General features: G+C 35.6%; 1 protein-coding gene and 1 long non-coding RNA gene across 3 annotated transcripts in view; both read right to left on the bottom strand.

The window, feature by feature from the left end:
• Positions 1 to 23: 23 nt before the first annotated feature.
• Positions 24 to 17815, bottom strand: LOC111502203 (acetylcholinesterase). Of its 2 annotated transcripts, XM_074186795.1 has the most exons (5): positions 15665 to 17815; positions 6636 to 6713; positions 3631 to 5168; positions 1234 to 1539; positions 24 to 952 (listed from the first exon to the last, which is right to left on the bottom strand). In XM_074186795.1, exons 3-5 carry the CDS (start codon positions 5153 to 5155, stop codon positions 825 to 827), a joined length of 1959 nt encoding a protein of 652 aa, XP_074042896.1. In that variant the 5' UTR covers positions 5156 to 5168; positions 6636 to 6713; positions 15665 to 17815; the 3' UTR covers positions 24 to 824. The 2 variants fall into 2 exon arrangements, with proteins under 2 accessions (XP_074042896.1, XP_074042895.1); XM_074186794.1 differs by lacking the exons at positions 6636 to 6713; positions 15665 to 17815 and having other exon boundaries at positions 3631 to 5742.
• Positions 17816 to 18963: 1148 nt separating this feature from the next.
• Positions 18964 to 19586, bottom strand: part of LOC141487628 (uncharacterized) — a 917-nt gene continuing 294 nt past the window's right edge. Inside the window, exons 1-2 of the long non-coding RNA XR_012468472.1 lie at positions 19526 to 19586; positions 18964 to 19463 (exon numbers count right to left, since the gene is read on the bottom strand). The exon at positions 19526 to 19586 is cut by the window's right edge and continues 294 nt beyond it. This is a non-coding gene — a long non-coding RNA (uncharacterized lncRNA). The remainder of the gene's footprint in view (positions 19464 to 19525) is intronic.

Here is a 19586-nt window from a genome sequence, read left to right as displayed (position 1 = left end):
TGAAGTGAAATGCAATGTCTGCCTATCTGGAATATTCAATAGTCAGTGACATAGAATTTTAACATTTTTTTGAACAAATTGTATTTTTGCCAAGATTTATTTCAATTCTTCGATAAAAAATCAATATTTCATATAGCAAAGTTTACGAAACTGGAACAATTTCCAAAAAAAAAAGTTTGTGTTTCAGAGATAGGTATTGTAATTGACGTGAATCGAAAAAATGTTGATTTCATGTCTATGAATTATTGTAAACTAAATACTGAATTATTACATTGTAATCTCACGATGTACCTATTTATTCAAAATATTTACTATCGGTCGCGGTATTGACTTGTTTTCATGATTATGATAATATTATGTGATGGTTTGTTGTTTTTTGTGCTACTTTCCAATTCTTCACATTAAACATCGAAATTCCCTGTCAAAAATTCAATTCAATTGAGAAAAAGCGGAATTGAAACCCTGTGAATACTAACGCGAATATCACCAACATCAAATTGATTATTTATTTTCGACTTTCAGAATTAAAGTCCCTCGCATTCAAAAACTGAATTGAACCTACATCGATTTTATTCGGGTTTCTCTCACAAATTACCTTGACCTTTTTCGGGGTCAAAATACTCTTTAACACACTTGCCACGGCAAGTATCATCTTTTAATTGACAACTCTGTTTCAACAACAACAATCCAGGGCCTTGATTCTTAACATTATCGATTCTACGGTTAGCAAAAAGCAGAAATCTAAACCTGGTGAAATCCATTTAGTCCCATTCAAGTGATTTTTTGTTTCTAAAAGCCTGGAAGTGGTTAAGAAGCTTCTACTTTTACTGGTAGCGTTTCCATCCAATTCCCAAAAGTGTTATGGAGAAGGAACTGAGAGTGTACCACGAACTACTGATGGATATTCCTAAGCTGACGCAATCCTTGCTCGACTGGGTATTTTGTAATTCGGCTGAAACAAAATTGATATCTTACAGGGTCCTCATAGGTGTTGGATAAAAAAAAATTTACCGTGAACGGAGATCTTTTTTGTCTAAAATGCGTTTTATGATTGTCAAATGCCAGCAACACAGCCAGATGTGGCTGTGTTCTGGCAGTCATGAACTTCAGCGCTGCGCGGAATGTACAAGAAGGTGATCTAATGATGATGATGGTGTCGTTCAGAGCTGGTTTTCAAATTTTGAATGGTGATAGTTCGCACCTCCTTTAAAGAGGGCTCCTATCTGAACTTACCTGTCATCTTCTGGAGTTGAGGTAGATATTTTTTCCAAAAGGCACACTGCTTCAATCTGGGCCCTTGTCCTGTCGCAGTGGAATTGATGTCCAAGGTGAGGTACTCCCTCCCGAAGGCCGTGTGAATGGGCCAGAAGGTGGGCGTCCAGACGCCATTAGCGTTCACGCTTGGATTGCCCGTTTTCGCAAAGTTTGCCCAGTATCGCATCATTCGTCTGCTCAGGTCCACTTCTTGAGGCGTGTAACTCTTGGAAGGATTCAGGGGTTCACCGAACAGATAGTTGATTTCTTCTCCGTGTATTGCACCTGAGATATAATTCGTTTAAATTTATAGACGATTTTTCAGACGATTTTTTCCGCCAGGGAACTTCAAGGGGAAAAGAACTCGCAAACAATGCGTGAGTAGATCAAAAAGCTTGTATTAGTGCGGTTCTTCAAAATGAACAAATTTCGAGCTTAAGCCGCCCAAATTTAGAACTTTGACGCGCAAAACTGTTTCATAAACTACAACTCATGAAATTAATATGTATCTTCATCAAGTAGGTAATGGCCGAATCAATCAGAAAAAAATCGTAAAACTGTGTTGATCAGCCTATATTACGTTTCCTGTAAAACAAACTATGGATCATCATATCGACCATTTCAACTCAGATTCGTAATCGGTGCTATCAAAAGTCCCCAGATACGAATTTAAATCGTTTTGCAGGAGTATTCAAAAAACCCATTTTCTTAGACTCGTGGCCTACTATGGACTTTAAATCGTAAGAATGGTTAAATATTTACAGTTTTATAGAGAAGCCAATATAACCTGATCGTATACCTACTGTTTTACGCGTGAAAAGTTAACTTTGAGCTGTTGTACCTCGAAACCGGTTCATTTCTGAGTTTCTATGAACCTTTTGTTATACACAGCGAATACTATATAAATTTTGATTCTTACTATATACATTCCATTTTCGTTCACTCTATAACTGTTTCGTTTATAAAAATAATGGCGACCTGCCACGGCTTCTCACGGATAACATTCTCTTGGGAAGGGAAAAATGTGGACAATTCATGATGTCAAAGAAGATGAGTGATGGTGATTTTAATTATTATTTCCGAATGAATCAAAACTAATTTGGAGAAGTGCATGGGATGATCCAACGAGGCATTGACTCAAAGGGACCCTACTGAGTATACAAAGCTTTTGGCGACACGCGAAATAATTGTCACGAAAAACTGTGTCTCAACCACTGCCCACGCGAGTCTCGCTGGTTGCGCCATCTCGTATCCAGACACCAACTTGCGTTGTTTTATTGGTTCTCATGGATTACAAAAGATAGCGCTGTGCTGCGTCACCCCACACGCTTCCAATTTGCGCCTAGCTTTGAGCAGAAATCATAAATTACTTCTAATTTGAAACCATGTTTTACTCTGGAAACATGTCGTTTCCTGAAAATGTGTATTTGCTTTTAATTAAAGGCTTGTGTTGATATAATTATATCTACCAAAACAACTTTAATGTTTTTCAATAAAATTCGGACTTCCATTGTCTACTATGATATTAATTGATTTGAAATCCCTGAAAGAATCTATAAAAATTTAAAAAGATTAGCTGAAAATAACAATTATATTAAGCAAAAAAACTGAAATTACAATGAAATAAAATACAAGCAACAATCAAAATGTCAAAAAATTGTACCATTAACACGAGATGAAAATTAAAAATTATTAACAAGAAATGAAAAGTGAAAAATTAAAAGATTTCGATTATTAGTATCCACAATCGATTGTTTTCATCTTCGATTGTCGATACTAACAATCGAAACATCGTGAAGTAACTTGGCAAGATTTTTTAAATTTTTTAATTTTCATTTATTGTTAATAATTTTGAATTTTCATCTCGTATTAATAATTCAATTTTTTGATTTTCCAATTGTTGCTTGTATTTTATTTCATTGTAATTTCAGTTTTTTTTTGCTTGATATAATTGTTTTTTTTTCAGCAAATCTTTTTAATTTTTTTTTCAGGGATTTCAAATTTACATTATATGGAAGATATATGGAAGTCCGAACTGATGAAATACTTGACGAAACATTGTCAACCACCTTCGAACAAACTTTACTGTTGTTGCCATAGTTATCATGTGAATATCTAATGTACTGTTGTTAAATTAATATACGAAGAATTTTTTTGCTCCCCGATTCAGAAGTTTTCTGATTTCAAATAATAGAGAAAAACCAAAATAAAAAAAAATCTAAATAATGGCTGTTTCTGAGGATTTCCGAGGAAGACGAGTCGTCGATTGAACTATTTGTAAAGGTTGAACTCTCAAATTTTTCACCATTTCTATGTATCCAAGAAATTGATTAGCTAAATTGTACTACAAATACATAAAGGTGAACGAGTACTCACCCGACCACGTTGGCCACGGACTCGCTATGCTCCTGTGCTTGTAATAGTACATGTACACGTTATTGCCGGTATCGGAATATCTGTGGGCCAACTCGTTGACGCTGCACGTGAACTGGTAGTCGCCGACCATCTTGTCGAGGGCGTCCCTGTTGCTGACCGGGTCGTCGGGGTTCAGCCAGTCCGTATACTCGAAGACGATGGCCTGTCTGGAGATGGGGTTCACGTACGGGTTCAGTTCGGCGACGGCCTGCAGGAACTCTTGCCGGTTCACGTAGACGTTCTCTTCCTTCCTGAACAGCTCCGTCAGATGGTACATGATGAAGTAACTGCCTTCGTCGGAGTTCGAACCTACGAGGATATTGGTCTTCTTGAAGTTCTTGTTGGCGAGAGACCGCGCCGGGTGCTCGTCGAGGAAGGCGCCGTCGATGACCGGCACGAAGGGAACCTCGCATATCCCCAGCGTTGACCATTCGTTGTCGACGAGCTCAATGGGGTCTTTCTTCTGGAGACAGTCGATGACGGAAGAGAGGTCGCTCCTGTCGTGGGGGCAACCAACTGCTTCGGCCAGCCGCAGGCCGCGTAGGATGCTCTCCTCTCTGGAGATGATAGCCCACGGCGCCGTTGCTGTACCGGACTGCATGATGGCCTGCGAGAAGAGGTTCCTCGATAGCGGCGAGAAGAGGTGAAGCGACACCGAAACGGCGCCCGCTGACTCACCGAAGAGCGTGATGTTGTTGGGGTTACCTCCGAAGGCGGCGATGTTGTCCTTGATCCACTGCAACGCCATCATTTGGTCAAACATGCCGGCGTTTCCGGGTACGTCGGACGTGCCGAAGTAGAGGAACCCAAGCGAGGCCAGTCGGTACTGCATCGACACCAGAATGATATTCTCCTCGGAGACGATGATGTTGTGGTCGTAGATGTCGAGGGTAGTCGTACCCGAGTAGAAGCCGCCTCCAAAGATCCAGACGAGGACGGCCGCATTGGTCGGCCTCGGCTTCGGCACCACCACGTTCACGAAGAGGCAGTCCTCGCTGAGCGGCGTGTTGGGATTCCACATGTTGGAGCCGGCGAAGTCACCGAAGACGGTGTCAATTATCTGCACACACGAGGTAGATTGGGAGGTCGTGTTTAGGATTCCGTCCCACTTTTCGATGGGCCTTGGGTGTCGGAACCTGAGGTTCCCGATTGGTTTCTGCGCGTACGGTATGCCCAGCCAGGCGTCCACCTTCTTACCGGTAACGGCGGTCACAGTGACACCTCTCACCTTACCGCGCTTCGTCTGCACCACAAGGGGGTCGTCCTCCGACGAGTCTCTCCTGGTGAAGTCGCGTTTGCCGTCGTCGGGTGCGTCCCTTCTGAACTCTTCCGAATCCCGGTGGGGATCGAAGGGGTCGCGCGATATGTGGTAGGCCTCGGCGTGGGGCTCCGGCGAATGGTGGCGGCCTCGGTGGGGGTTCGGCAGACTCGAAGGAATCAGAATCATCGTCGTCAAGAGGCAGAATACTCGTAGCGTTGTTGTCATCGTCGCTCCCTTCCTAAAAATCAGGCATACTTGACGAAATACTTTTTTTGAAATAACCATTCAACTTATTTAATCATTGCCCGAACAGAGTAAATATTGAAATGATTTAAAATTTGTATCTACGTGACTGTATTACTTTAATGCGTTATGAAGTTTCATCAAGTATCGCCCAAGATACCCAGTCAACCGTATCAATCTCAAGATATGTGATGGAATTGGCCGATACTTGATGAAAATCCAAAACTTATTCAAGTAACGCATCTCTTCTTGTGCTCAAAACTAAATAAAAACTAGTCCGTCATCTTGTGTCGTCCACCGTAGAATAACGTCACTGTTATCTAACTAAACCTGTATGCAAAATTTCAGCTCAATTAGTTAAGGTGATACCTGCTTAATCGGTTGAGGGTTACTTCTTCAAAATCAAGTTGATAGATTTGACCCGAACATACGTAGATACACACTTATAGGAAACAAACCATACGGAAGTTCATTATCCAGATAAGACATTTGTCGAAAATAATAGAACCGAGTCAAATGATAAATCAAAATCTTGTTAGCTATTTTCCCAAATCGTTATGGGGTCTTATTTTTTTGACGAAAGCGATGAATTTCACCTATTCATTTGACCCATTTTCATCTCAAGTAACCAACTTTTGCATAATCAAAATAAGTTTCAACTATAAATTTTCTTTTCATGTCACCAAATTCGAAAATTCCCTCAACTCGTCAAACCCAAACTCAGCGTTTTCTTGCTTGGACTCGAAACTAAGATGCTTACGCCAACTCTGACATCATGTTATGCAACTCAACCATTATATTCCCCAGTCACCAATTAGCGGAAATTAGTGCAACGTCAATGAATACATAATACAATGAATTAACTACCGAAATACTCAGTGGACCAATAAAAACTATATCGGGAACAAAATTCGAACTGAAAATACAGACGGTATTTATTTAGTCTTGACACAGAAACAGAAGAAATATTGTCTCTGTACGGTTTACTACTCCACTTCAAAACAAAGTTTTGGTAATAAATTTGGGGGTGAGTCTGCAGAACTAGATTTCATGAAATACTAAAAGAATGTGATACTAACAAATGATATAAAAAGTCACTCCGATAAATGAAGAAAAATCATTAAACCTTTTTTTGGCTTTGTACTCCTCCTATATAAAATAAAAAATGTCCAAGGTGAAGAGAAGAAAAAAGAACAAATATCAATAAACTCTAACACAAATACTGCTCTGACATAAAAGAACTGCTATTCTGGTATGCGAGTGGTGTTTATGTTGGATACGGTCTTAAGATTTCAGTTGTAGCTTTGATCAATCAACTCGTTCGGAAAATGTGTAGATTATATCCACCAAGCGATATTTCTCTCAATATCTTAAATGAAACATTCACTTCCAGATTCAGAATACTTCCTCTAATGTTGAGCTATTTTAAAAAACCAAACATTCTGAGTATACATATACTTACGAAGCGAAATAAATGTTAACAGTTCTCAGGTGACGTCGTTTTATTTTTTATTGGCTGGGCCGAAGTTATGATCTAAACCTGAAAAAAATATATATGTAAATTAAAAATTTGTTGATACAATTTTCATTCTCTGATTTTTTGTGAATCCCACAAAACTGAAAAAATAATGCCTAACTGAAGAATGTAATTCGAAAATAGATTTTGAATATTGATAGAAATCCATTTTTACTGATTTGTACCGAAATCGGTACAATGATGATGACGTACTTCTCTTAGATTCTCATCTTTTTTCCAACACTTTGAAATGATTCTATTGAAAATAATCCATCAAAAATCCTTGAACTTATAGAGGATCTGTGAAATTTGAGTTTTTTCCTTTTTTCATGTGTAGGAAAAAAAGTTATTTCAATTTTTTAAAGTCCAGAGTGTCCGTATTACTCTGAAACTCCCCGTCATATACGTTGTTGTGGAATTTGTTTTCCGTCAACTCCCTCGAGATTCAAAAAAATAAAAAATGTATGCATGTATGTTATTTAGAACGATTTACATAATTGGTCGCGTGTGAAATTTGATAGTCCCATGTCAACACCCTTGATTAATAGTCGCTTTGAAGTTATTATTGTGTTAATCTCAAGAGTTCTATTATTTCCATTTTCTCATGTTTGTGTATTCTGACTTATTATTATAAAAATATATTTACACATGTCGCCAACAACGGTTATGATTAAAAGTTGAGTTACATAAACGAACCACTAAGTGGTTCGTACGATTGAAAAAGGCGATATTTATGGTGGTGGTCATTCAAAATTTTCATGTGAAATACTGAAAGAAAAGAGAAATGAAACTTTTTATGTTTTTTACCACTTTTATTTGTAACTAACGTTACTGCAGTTTCGTCGTATACGGACATTTTCAAACTTATACAATTGTATAAGAATGATTTCCTACCACGTAGTAACGGCTGCATCCATCAATTTATTGAAATGTAAAATGTTACAAATATTGAATGTAGGAGACCTTTTCCACCAGAATCTAAACGGTACATTCTTTTCAGACGGTAAGCGGTTTAATTGAAATAAATATTGCAAACATGTAATATTTAATGTTAGTTTCATATTGATTTATTTCAAATTCAGTTTGCAGTATTTTTCTACATGTGGTTGCCTGTAGTGTAGTTAAATCGTAAAAATGAAATGCCTTTGGTTGAATATCCTGTTGTTGCTCTTCAAATTATTATTATTATAAGCGGCGCGGCGATAGCAGGAAAGTGGTATTATTTTAAAAAAAAGGGTTTAATTTTTCTTCAAAACCAAAGTGCTACGGATTGAAATAATGTTTAAAAATTTATTCCATAAAAACGTAATGCTATCGTAATTTCAAAAAATTAGAGTTTCTATAACATGAGATTTTATAAATCAACAAGAAAAATTTATACTTCTAGAATAATTACATTATCTCTTGTTCATTGAAATAATTACTATTGAAATCGAATAAACAACAGAAATAAAATATTTTTCAATCTTCTTACTGATAAGTAATAAGACGGCAAATAAAAAATGCTTTTCAAAATGAAATCTACTGCCCAAAATACCTTAAAAATATTGTTTCCATTTTTGGTAGAATGTTGGTAGTCTCTTTCGGTCAACAAAGAAATTATTAGCTCATCGACATAGACATGATAAATTACATGAGTACTTGTAACTCCTAGGTTTAGAGATCAAAAGTGTTGATACTGTGAAATGATTAGTCGAAAAATTCTGTATTCAAGACCTCCGTATTCATTCAATACAATTGGCCCCGGAGCGCCAATTAATTTTTATTCTTGTTTTTATTTTATTTTTATCGTTGTTTTACATAAAATATCATTGTTTGTTCCCAAAGGGAAATTCTCTAGGTATATCTAAGCAGAAATTGATTTGAATGCGTACGCTATATTCCACTTCCTTTAAAAAACAACAAAATTTATTGACTCAACGACATTGATTGATAATAATAAATTACATATAAGTGCTTAAACCATTATGTATGCATACATTAGACTCTTTGTTTTAGCGGTTAAATAATTAGTGTTAATAGTGTGAAGTTATTATTCGAATATTTGAATACCGATCATTCTGCAACCAAATACTCATTAAGTGCATATGATGGATAATGTTCAGATTTGAGATCACGTTTAACAACCGTGGACCAATTCGTCTGTGTTACTACAAATAGAAGTGGCGATAGATCGCTATTTTATAAACTCTTGGTTTTAGTCGATAGATATCCGCGCAAAGGCAATTTTAGAAACAACGCCGTTCACGTTAATATCGATTCGGGCCCGCGTTCATCAGATATATCCTGAAATCAGGTTGGTAGCTGTTAGCAGTAAAATCAGATTTCCTATTAGTACCTACAGAGTTGCTGGAGAGCTGGTGAATGTTTGGACAACCTCTCGCAAAACCTTTTTGCCTCTCTCTCTCTCACATCAATCTAACAAGATTAAAACCTGTTAACTAATTTAATAAATTAATAGAAAAAACATTTTAGAAAACAAGCTTTCATTTACGTGTCCTAAAAAGATGAAAATGTGTTTTAAATTAATTGAAACTCGTCAATTTATTGCATTAAATAGACAATTTATAAGATTTATGAAAAAATATACTTTTTTCTCAGAATTACGTTTGTCAAGATCGAGTTACATACCATATTCTTATTTATCTGCACAAGAATATATCGTGACAAGCTCTTATATGGAGGTGCATGAAAAACTATTGTTTGAAGGTGGTTGGCAATGTTTTTTGGTGAATTTCGTTAGTTCGGACTTCCATCGTCTAATATTTTATTTTATTGTAATTTCATTTCAGGATTTTTTTGCTTAATATAATTGTTATTTTCAGCTATCCGTTTCAATTTTCTTGATTCTTTCAGGGATTTCAAATCATTTTATATCCTATTAGGCAATGGAAGTCCAAACTAATGAAATTTATAAAAAACTAGTTCTATTATTTTTCGTATTTAAGACCCATGTCATGGGAGTGCATAAAAAACCTAATCCGCTATCTTGAGCAACCTGCCACATTGGGAGAAAAGTATATTACCAGGGTGTACTTTATTTTAAAAATAGTAAATTCTTACGAATATTGCAAAAATGTCACCAAATGTGTCGAAATTTTCCCGTAAAAGCTCGTGTTGCGAAAACCTTTGATGATACCTACATAAAATAAAGCCCGTAAGGCTAAATGTCCAACTTTCATTTTCAACTATAATTTTTGTTCAACACAAAAATTTTCTGTAAACTCTGTTTCAATTTGTACCATTCATCTTCTAATCTATTGGAGTTTGACCTAGAATACTCTAGATTAACTCTTTTTTCTACATATTCTTTGTTACGATTCAAACACCCTCCCTAATCGCCAATCTCGATGATTTCATTTGTTATGTCCGATGTTCAATGCGACAAATTAGGTACGTAAATCAACATGAAATATATTTTCTATAAAAGCTGTGATAAAGAATAGGTACCTCCTACTGTTTTATAAATCGTTTTCTTCATAAAGAAGAAAATATCTCCCCGACGCTTGGGGTATTCATGCATTTTCCTCAAAGTTTTCATCGCAAAGAAGAAGTAAGGCAATCAAACCGGCATATCAAATGAGCGAAGCAGAATAGAGGTCGGAGGTAGAGCGAACTCATCATTAATGCCAGTCCAGTATCTAGTGTATCTACCACGATACACAACAATTAATATATTTTACGAGTTGGCGTGTCTGTGCTGTATGGCCTTGGCGCAATGAAACATCGAAGATGCCCCCCGACCGCGTGCCCTGGCCTACTAAACACTTTGTCCGTCGTGTATAAGGGAAACATATTTTTTAGCGATAAGACCCAAAGTTTTTCGGTTCTTCACAAAATATGTCGTTGAAAATGCTCGTCGTCTTACTGGAAAAGAATTCCTTAAAGTGACTTCGTACAACAATACACTCGTGTATCGTAGAACTTTTTGCAAACGCTGACTCGTTGAAATATGGGTTATGGGTCTTTTCTGAACCTCTAGAAACAAATACTTAGAAAAAAAGCGGGAGAAACCTTTCGATTTATGAGCGATATCAGCATCCTTTCTCAAAGATTTCAAGATTTCAAGATGACATACAAAAGTGCGATGACATGAATGAAACGATGTAATTCATAGAGTGCCAAAACTATAGACAAAAGGCGAGATCAATCCAAGTTCACTTGAAAAAATTGTTGAGTTATGAAATACACATGTGTATTGGATCAATTTGAGGGTGGTCCATCGAAAATATTCATGAGACAAAATTGATAGGTGTATAGTTAGTTGAAATGATGCAAACTTAATTATTGCACTCACAGACGAAATTGGTTCGAACTTCAGATCACTTTCTTAAGATGGTTGTTATTATTATTAGGGATCTCAAAATCATGCTGGCTTACCGCATCAAGGCAGAAATCTTGGCCGGACAAATGCAGAAGACGGTCATTCCTATCTCACTGCGCTGGCTCAAGGCACACGATTCCCGGACCCAATGATCACTTACCCCACGGTGCCGGTGTGGGGTTGATTGATAATGCTGGCGCGCTCTCTTGAATGTATCGGGGTTTCGGGGGATAGGATAATAATAAAATAATAATACACAGATGTAGTGTTATCTACTTGTGATTCTAGCATTGAGTTTGAAAATCTGGAAATCACATATTCGATTACATTTTTCAAAATCGGTGATTCTACATAATCGAGCTATTTCAGGTCACATCTGGGGTTGTTACCTTATGGCATTCGATGAAAACAAGAGTAAACTTTGTCTCTAAAATATTGGAACTTTACTAGAGGTGGTCTGATTTTTCAAATAATTTCTTCAACTTGCTCATTCCATCTGAAGTGTCTATCATCAATTAAAATTGGAAATTTTAATGTATTCCGAAGCTTGTTTTAATGCTGAAAGAAAGTCTTGCTTCTCTCTTATCGTTGACATACTTCCACTGAGTAAAGGTACAAGATAACTTGTGTCTTTCAAGAAAAGATAATGTGAAATAATCAAAATAAGTAATGATAGATGATTACAGTCATCCTTGCGATTGATTCTCAATGGTTCTTAGTGAGTTTATTGTTTCTACCAGAGTGCTAAACAAACGATTTATTTTGAGCTTAGTAGCCGATTACCAAAAAACATTATTACTGTAAACATTTTGATATGCAAATATCAGATACAGTGAATTTACTAACACCATTGACCCCGTGACACATAGTAAGTCAAAAACAACACCCTTGCTTTCATAGCACTCTAAAAGGGATAACAGTCCTACGTATTTTCCATTATCGGGTTGTTAAAAAGGCATGAAGCCCGGCCAAGGGTTTCGTGCAAAATAAATGCAGCAGCGGGGCAGATAAAGGACACACTGGTGGCTTCGAGTGATAGTAGTGCAAATCGATGGACATCAGGCACTGGGCCAACTACGACATAAACCGTTATAGTAGAAGCGTATTGTATTCCGTGGCTTCGGAGAGGTTAGATAGGCTGTTCAGCAATACACTGCAGAGGGATACAGGGTGATTCAATTGGGCGTCCAATATTTATTTTCTTACTCGAAAAGTTTGAGAAAACCCCGTTCTGATCCGAAACTTGATTTGTGTTTCGTTTGAAAACATCCGATTTCAATTTTGCATTAGCAACTTATCATCCAAACAATTCATATCATGTCAAAATTAAATCAATTTCAGCACCAGTAACAGTTTGAAAATACTTTCAAACTTTTCATATCAAACCAGAGACATATGTACTAAAACGATCCCATATTTTAACATTTTATGTTTCCAATTTCATAAAAAAGTGTACACTTCGTCATATTGACTGGTAACATCAAACTAATCACTTCAACTAACTCTGTAAAAATGTTTCATTGCCTTTGTTTACTCAATTATCGACATAGTTGAATCAGGAGCGATATCCTCAAAACAGCGTCTAGCTGAACTGAGAAGTATTTGTGTAGAGCAGAGGCTCATCGATCGGTAGTCTTTCCTTCTCCGTCGACCCTCTTGATCCTTGCTGGAGTGAAGCATAGGCGTATCTTAAAATTTGAATTTCTTAATAATTCTGTACTCCTAAAAACTATTTCTGTTTGAGAATATCATGAGAAAAACAATGGGTAAGTTTCTAAAGGGTTCACTAACGATGGGCGTTTTTATCTACATTAATACTGAATATACCAAAATTTTAAGTCTAATTATTAGTTTTGGGTAATATAGACAACTGAGTCCAATTAATCAGTAGCTTCTGGGTCGCAAAAATACGACCGTAACTTTCAAAGTGATTCACTACATGTAAATTTTAAACCTGTTTTATATTGTTTTTAGATAGACGGGTTAAATTGATATTTGTTTACGTATGTTTGAGTGAATTGTATCAAAGGTCATTTTTTCAGTTACAATTTGATGCAACACTATGACAGAAAAAAATGTAGGTGTATATACTTTGATACCCAGGTGAATACGGGGCGGTTCGCTAGTATATTATGAATACGGAATAATTCGAAAAATTAAATTAAAAATCGAATCACAAAAAGTATTCAGAGTGTACACTTTTACGACAAGAGATAACTGAGATAAGAATCACACCTTAAAACGTTAGTTCTTAGCTCGCATAAGTTTCGACTTTTGAGAATTGTGGTTGGTAGTGGATTAACTGAAAACAATTTTTTTAAATAGACATTTTCAAAAGTGATAAGGCAACTGACGTAAGAAAACAGGTCTGGGAAAAATAAATGTTTTTCATAAAATATCTAGTGCACAAGTACGCCTCTTTGCTTATTCCATTCGATAATAAAACGTGAGTCATGATTGAAGACAACAAAATCCGCGCTGGTAGGCCGTGGTAGAATTGAACGTGAAATACCAAACGTATTACAGTGGTATGTCCGTTGACTGACTTGGACGAACCGTTCAGTACCTCAGGTTCTATTCGACCACAGCATATCAGCATGAATGTTGTTTTCTCAAACTTACAGTAATGAAACGAAATAATCTGATTGACAAAAGACTCATTTCACTAATATCAAAAACGGGGTCGATGCCTCTTTTTTATAAAAGAGGTTGCAGTGAAGGTTGCAGAGAAACAACAACAAATCTCGTTCGGCAGTCTGTCAAATTTTGGCTTTAAAACTAGCCGCTTTGGGTAGCCTCTCGTTCATCTTGATATTCGAGGATTGAGTATTTTGATGATGCCAAAGATGGCGTCTTCATAATGGGAGCGTTTCAAAGGACAGTTTGTTGAGTTCAGCACGCATTAGTTGATTAACTCACAGTGCTGTCTAGTGTTGGATTACATAGCTTTGTTTTATGCTGTGGCTTCAAAAACCAGAGATCTGTTATATTGTGTTGTGTTCAATTTTTTTAGAGGTAAATAGAATAAAACCGTTCATTATGTCTCGAACAGCCTACAATTATACAAAATGGTACACAGATGATGTCCTTTGACTTTCTTCAAATAAAAATTACACCTATAATTGAAAATGCAAATTGATCAACTTGTTCCATTGATGACCTATTTATTTTGTAGAAATTCATATTAAATATAAGACAGAAAAAATAACTTGTCTCATTTCTACTATTTTTATTTGTTACGACCAGTTTCGGTTTATTGAAACATTCTCAAGTAAACTGACGCAGTTTGACACACAAATCTTTAAATATACAATGATATGGTACCTGAAATAACAAAAATGTTACCTGAATTATCAGTACCTTATCAGATATATCGAAACAATAATTATTTAACTTTCATAACATATCAAAATTACTAACTATTGATCAAGGATTGAGCGAATTGTATATCAATACATAGTATAAAACATAGTCGCTTCAAGCTGTCTGTTCCTATATTTATATCCTTAGATCTTTAAAACTACGCCACGAATTTTGATGCGGGTGTTTTCAATAGATAGAGTGATTCACATAACATACATAATACAGTGAACACAGATAATTTTAAAAGTGTCTGATGTGATGTCGGAAATAAACACTTTTTTGCGCTTACATTGCAAACACTGGGTGAACCATACGAGATAGACCAAAATACTACGAAAACATTAATTTAAAGTACTTGCTGTAAAGGGCCATAGTGATCTATATTAAATGCACAAAGTACTTAATTGGTATTGCTTAAAATCGCTTCGTTATTAAGCCATTATTTCTCGAGGATGAAAAATGGTTATTGTGGGTTATCCCTAAAAGATAGACATTTACCATCGCGGACTTTTTCGTAGACCTTTTTAAGAATCGATATGGTCCTTTGCAGCATGTACTTTAAATGAATGTTTTCGAACATATTACAGATTTAAATGCAGGAACATAGTGGTTGAGGCGCTACTGGCTGCGGGGCCGTCGGCACGGCATATAATAATTTTGTATCAGCATTACACCCGTGCGGAGCCGGGCGGGCCGTCGGTTGATAGAATAACTATTGAGAATCAAGGAAAAAATTGGTACCTAATTTTTTTACGTAACTTCAACGGTACTGCAAGTTCGTCTACTAGACTCACTAATACATTTGAATTTGATGCTCCAAAACAAAAAATTGCCATTTAGATGGTATTTGTTGGTAATAAAGTTTTATAAAAATGTATTATCGCGATTTGATCCTGAGTGGAAATATTTAAATTTTTACATCCAAACCGGATATATGCTTTCATGGAAAAACAAACCGATCTTTCGGATCAGCATGTATTATGGAAATATAACTTCTTTTGAATTTGTACGGGTACCATCATAGGTTACAGAAACGAGAAATGTGTAGGTAGGTAACAATCTATTGAGGATTTTTTTAATCAATTCGTTAATATAGGTAGATAATTGAATAAAGAGTGCGACATTATCTTATAAAACCTATTATTTTACTAATAAAAAATCATTTGTTATTGTGTTCCCAAATTATTTTTCAATTATGGATATAGGTTTTGTAAATGAAAGAAATATGGGACGAGTGAAAAAATTTAGAAATGAAACCTTTGTCGATACATATAAATCACTCTCTCACCATCGACTCGAGGATTGCAGCGCCAAAAGAAACACCGCCGTTCACTCGGGTACACAATAGGTAGAGGAAGGTGATTGATCATACATATTTATATGAGAGTGGATGGAGAGCACCAACCGAAGACACTTCGCTCACGTACACTGCCACTGCTGCACTGACGTCCCGGCACTCGTGTTACGTCACACGTAACAGTTGCTTTTGCGTACGCGCGTTCCGGCCATTAAAAATCCGACGTCGCTCGGTCCGTCCGGCAGTGCTTCTGGATAAATCGAAAGAAACAAAAAATAGTGTTTTTGATCGCGAACTTGCCTTCTCAATTCAGCTAAACAGATCCTAGTCCATACTTTTGCGATTATTCTGAAGGTTTTGCTTCTGAAAGAGGATATCATGTGTACCCAAATAAATATATCACTACATTACGCTATGCATGACAATAACTATATGATTTTCACCTTAGAAATAAGTTCTTTCTCGAAAAAGGACTTTTTGAAAACAATTTTATTTTGAGAGTAACTTTCACAAATGGAATTACATGTTAAATATATCGATTCATAATGACAAAAGATAAAAAGTAAATCTACCACTATTTTTATTATTTTTCAGTGCTAATGCAGCTCTGCTCAGTCAGCATCCTTCAAGTGGAGAATCATATTGTATTCCGTCCTATAACTCACTATAAATTGTATTGAATACGCATTTCTTTGAGTAGTTTCATCTATTCAACTGCCGAAACAGCATATGAATTCCTTATATCGTTCCACAATAACCATGATGTTCCCGATAATTCTAGAATATTCCGAAATGTTGTGGAATGCTCTAGAAAGTTTACAGTATACCAGAATATTCTGGACTCTATATGTAAGACCATTAACCAGAAACATTTGGCCGCGGTTTGCCTATTTTTATGTCATTTATATTTGGGACCGGAAGTCACGCAGGTAACTACGAGTCTAGCTGCCTACGTGGTTATACCGTTACTTAGGGTCTTCGATTGGACACCAAACATATGCGGTTGATGACATCTTGCATATGTGATGTTTGCATATGTGTTGCCCATCTTTGCATTTGGCTGCATCGCGCTGATGAGGCCGATAGCCAGAAACACGTGTTCGCCGCTTGCCTTTCTTTTGCATGATTTTTTCTCTGCCGGAAAACAACTACTTCTCCGCATGATATCACGCAGGATATTGAATCATATACGAGAGATATTTATACAAGATAAATCACAGAGGTTAGTCTCGCAGGTTATATAAAAATTGCATCCTTTGTTTTTTTCGACCTTCCCTCAAATAATCCTAGTACATGTATCCGATGCGGCGGTACAATATTACAAGAAGGTGAAGAAGACGAAGAAGAAAATCAATGAATAGAATAGGAAATAAATAACATATACTTTTAATGAACTTAATGAAATATTTTGTGAACCAATAAATAATTATTATACTGTATGCAATGTAGTATTTTATTTCAAACAACTTTTTATTTGTTTGTGCTGTTCTCTTATGCTAATAGAGGGCTAAAAAATGGGGCTTGTACACCGGCGCCCTGTATCGGGCGATGAAGTAAATCGACAAATATTTGTGGTCGCAAACATTCGAACACAGATGGTGCTGCTGATACAACGACCTTTTACAGAATAATTGGAATACCGTCGCCATCTATAGTAGAGTAGAGTAGAGTAGAGCAGAGTCCAACATGTTTGGACATGTTAAAACATGTTTGGGCATGTTGAAACATGTTTGGACATGTTGAAACATGTTTGGACATGTTAAAACCGATTAAACCGTTATATGCTTTTTGATCTCATAAATAGAAGCTTCTCTAAGAGCTTGTACATCTTCCTATAATTTGTATTTTTAGAGAATATTTTGAAAGTATACGACTGTCTTTTCGAAACTACAAAGAACTGAATATTCAAAAAAAGGTTTTTCAAGGCATCCCTTCATTACTGAAAATTTCGTGAAAGAAGCTTGAAAATTTAAAAAATGACAGTATTTTTTATGTTTTCGAAAAGATATTGTATATTCAAGTAGTTAGATTTGGAGGCCTCGATAACAGTTTAATTTCTAAATATCACTATTTGAAAACTATCACACTGTCTTCAAGCTGTTGATAATGAATCCAAACATATCTTAACACACATATAAGATCGTATTACATCTACATTGGTAGCAGTTAGAATATTGTACTTACACTATGTTCATTTTTCTAAGTCGGAATTCAACAATATTCCGAGATTTCAGCCGAAATTTGATGAAAATAATTTTCAATCTCACAATTTTTGTTAAATTCTGACTTTTAACTCGAAAATTTATTCAAGTCCGACTTTGAAATCAAAACTTATTGTTTTTTTCAAAATCATATGTAGCCCTTCGACGCCTTTGTACTAATATTGAAATATGATCCACGCATTTTTGTATGAGTTACCTCTTTGAAATTGATTGCTTCCTGTCTTTTTTTGAAAAATTTCCACATGGTTTTGTATAAAGATGGAGAAGTATAAAGCCAAAACCTTTCTTTTCCAAAAATTAATCTGTCTTATAAATATACACCTTTCAAATTATGAGTAGGAACATTTTTTAAATAGATAGAGAACAAACATTGATAGTTTACGACATCAGGTCTAGTGATATTCGTAAACATAATTCCCTATGATTATACTTGGCAGAATGCTTCGATATAAAAGCAAAAATCAATTCCCAAATTGAATAAATTTCATTACTTGAATAACGGGAAATTTCAGCAAGAACACTTGTTCGAAAGTGCAATGTTCCAAAATACAAATGGAGTACATAAATGACTAAACTCGTATATATCATACTTGACGCGGTTTAATGCATTACCAATACTTGTTACTATTCATTTCATAGAAATTCAGAATTCGAATAAGTTTCATGGGGAAATTTCGATTGAAGAATTTTGATAGGTTTGATTTCATTCAAATATTTTTTCAAGTTAATATAGGCTTGTTTTTCAAATATATTTTCACTGGTAACTCTTTAATGGCAATAGGACATGTTTGTTACCACCTTCATCATAGCATTGATTGTTTTTTAAATACAGGATTTGTCATGGAAAATTAAACAGTCACATTTGATTTTGAAAGTGTGCATACACTCCTATTGAAATATAAGCCAATACAAACCTACTGCAGTTCTTTATTTCGAAGTCTTCTGCTACATGTCTTAAAGTTGATATACTTATAGAAGGCTAATATCTCCTACTTTGGGTCTATTCAAAACACTATATATTTTATAACTGCAAATAGGTGGCAATATATTTTTGAAAAACCATTAGGGGGTCATAAATGTAAGAAATATGGTGTGTGTCTTTGACATCTGCTTGCTAGCATTTTTCTACTGAATATTTTCATTGCTATTCAATTTACAATTCATCAGAAGCCTCCAAATATATGATATGTTTTATATTTTATTTGTGATAAAGTAGATGATATACTCAAAGTATTGGTTTCAGAAGAGTATTACTATACATTTATGTACATTAATGTAAATTTGTGTATTTATTTAATATTGTTAGTTGAAAAATGCATTTTTACTGTCAACTTGTTCAGGTTTCAATAATGACAGTATTTCCGATATTTTCATTAAATTTTTCTTCATATTTTTGGGCAAATTCTCCATCTCGGCCAGTTACGTCCCTCGTGAACTTATAACAGTTAATACTGAAGTGGGGTGGGAAAAATAAGTTCGTACACCAAGCAGAATAATTCGGGTTAAAAAGGTTTTATTCCCAGTTGATCGGTTGTATGACAGATTGCGTTGAAAATACGACTAAGTTTCTATAAAATAAAATGAAGAATATAAATAATATGCTTATAGTTTGGCTCGATATATTACATACCTAGACCAGACAGAAAAGTTGAAATTAATTCCCTTTCCAAATACCGCTAAGGTTCCAGAAA

The sequence above is a fragment of the Leptinotarsa decemlineata genome, unplaced genomic scaffold (genome assembly GCF_025532065.1).
Source record: "Leptinotarsa decemlineata unplaced genomic scaffold, Ldec_3_MD MMD2_P_RNA_scaffold_5, whole genome shotgun sequence".
Taxonomy (NCBI): domain Eukaryota; kingdom Metazoa; phylum Arthropoda; class Insecta; order Coleoptera; family Chrysomelidae; genus Leptinotarsa; species Leptinotarsa decemlineata.
This window is presented reverse-complemented; position numbering and strand designations above follow the sequence as displayed.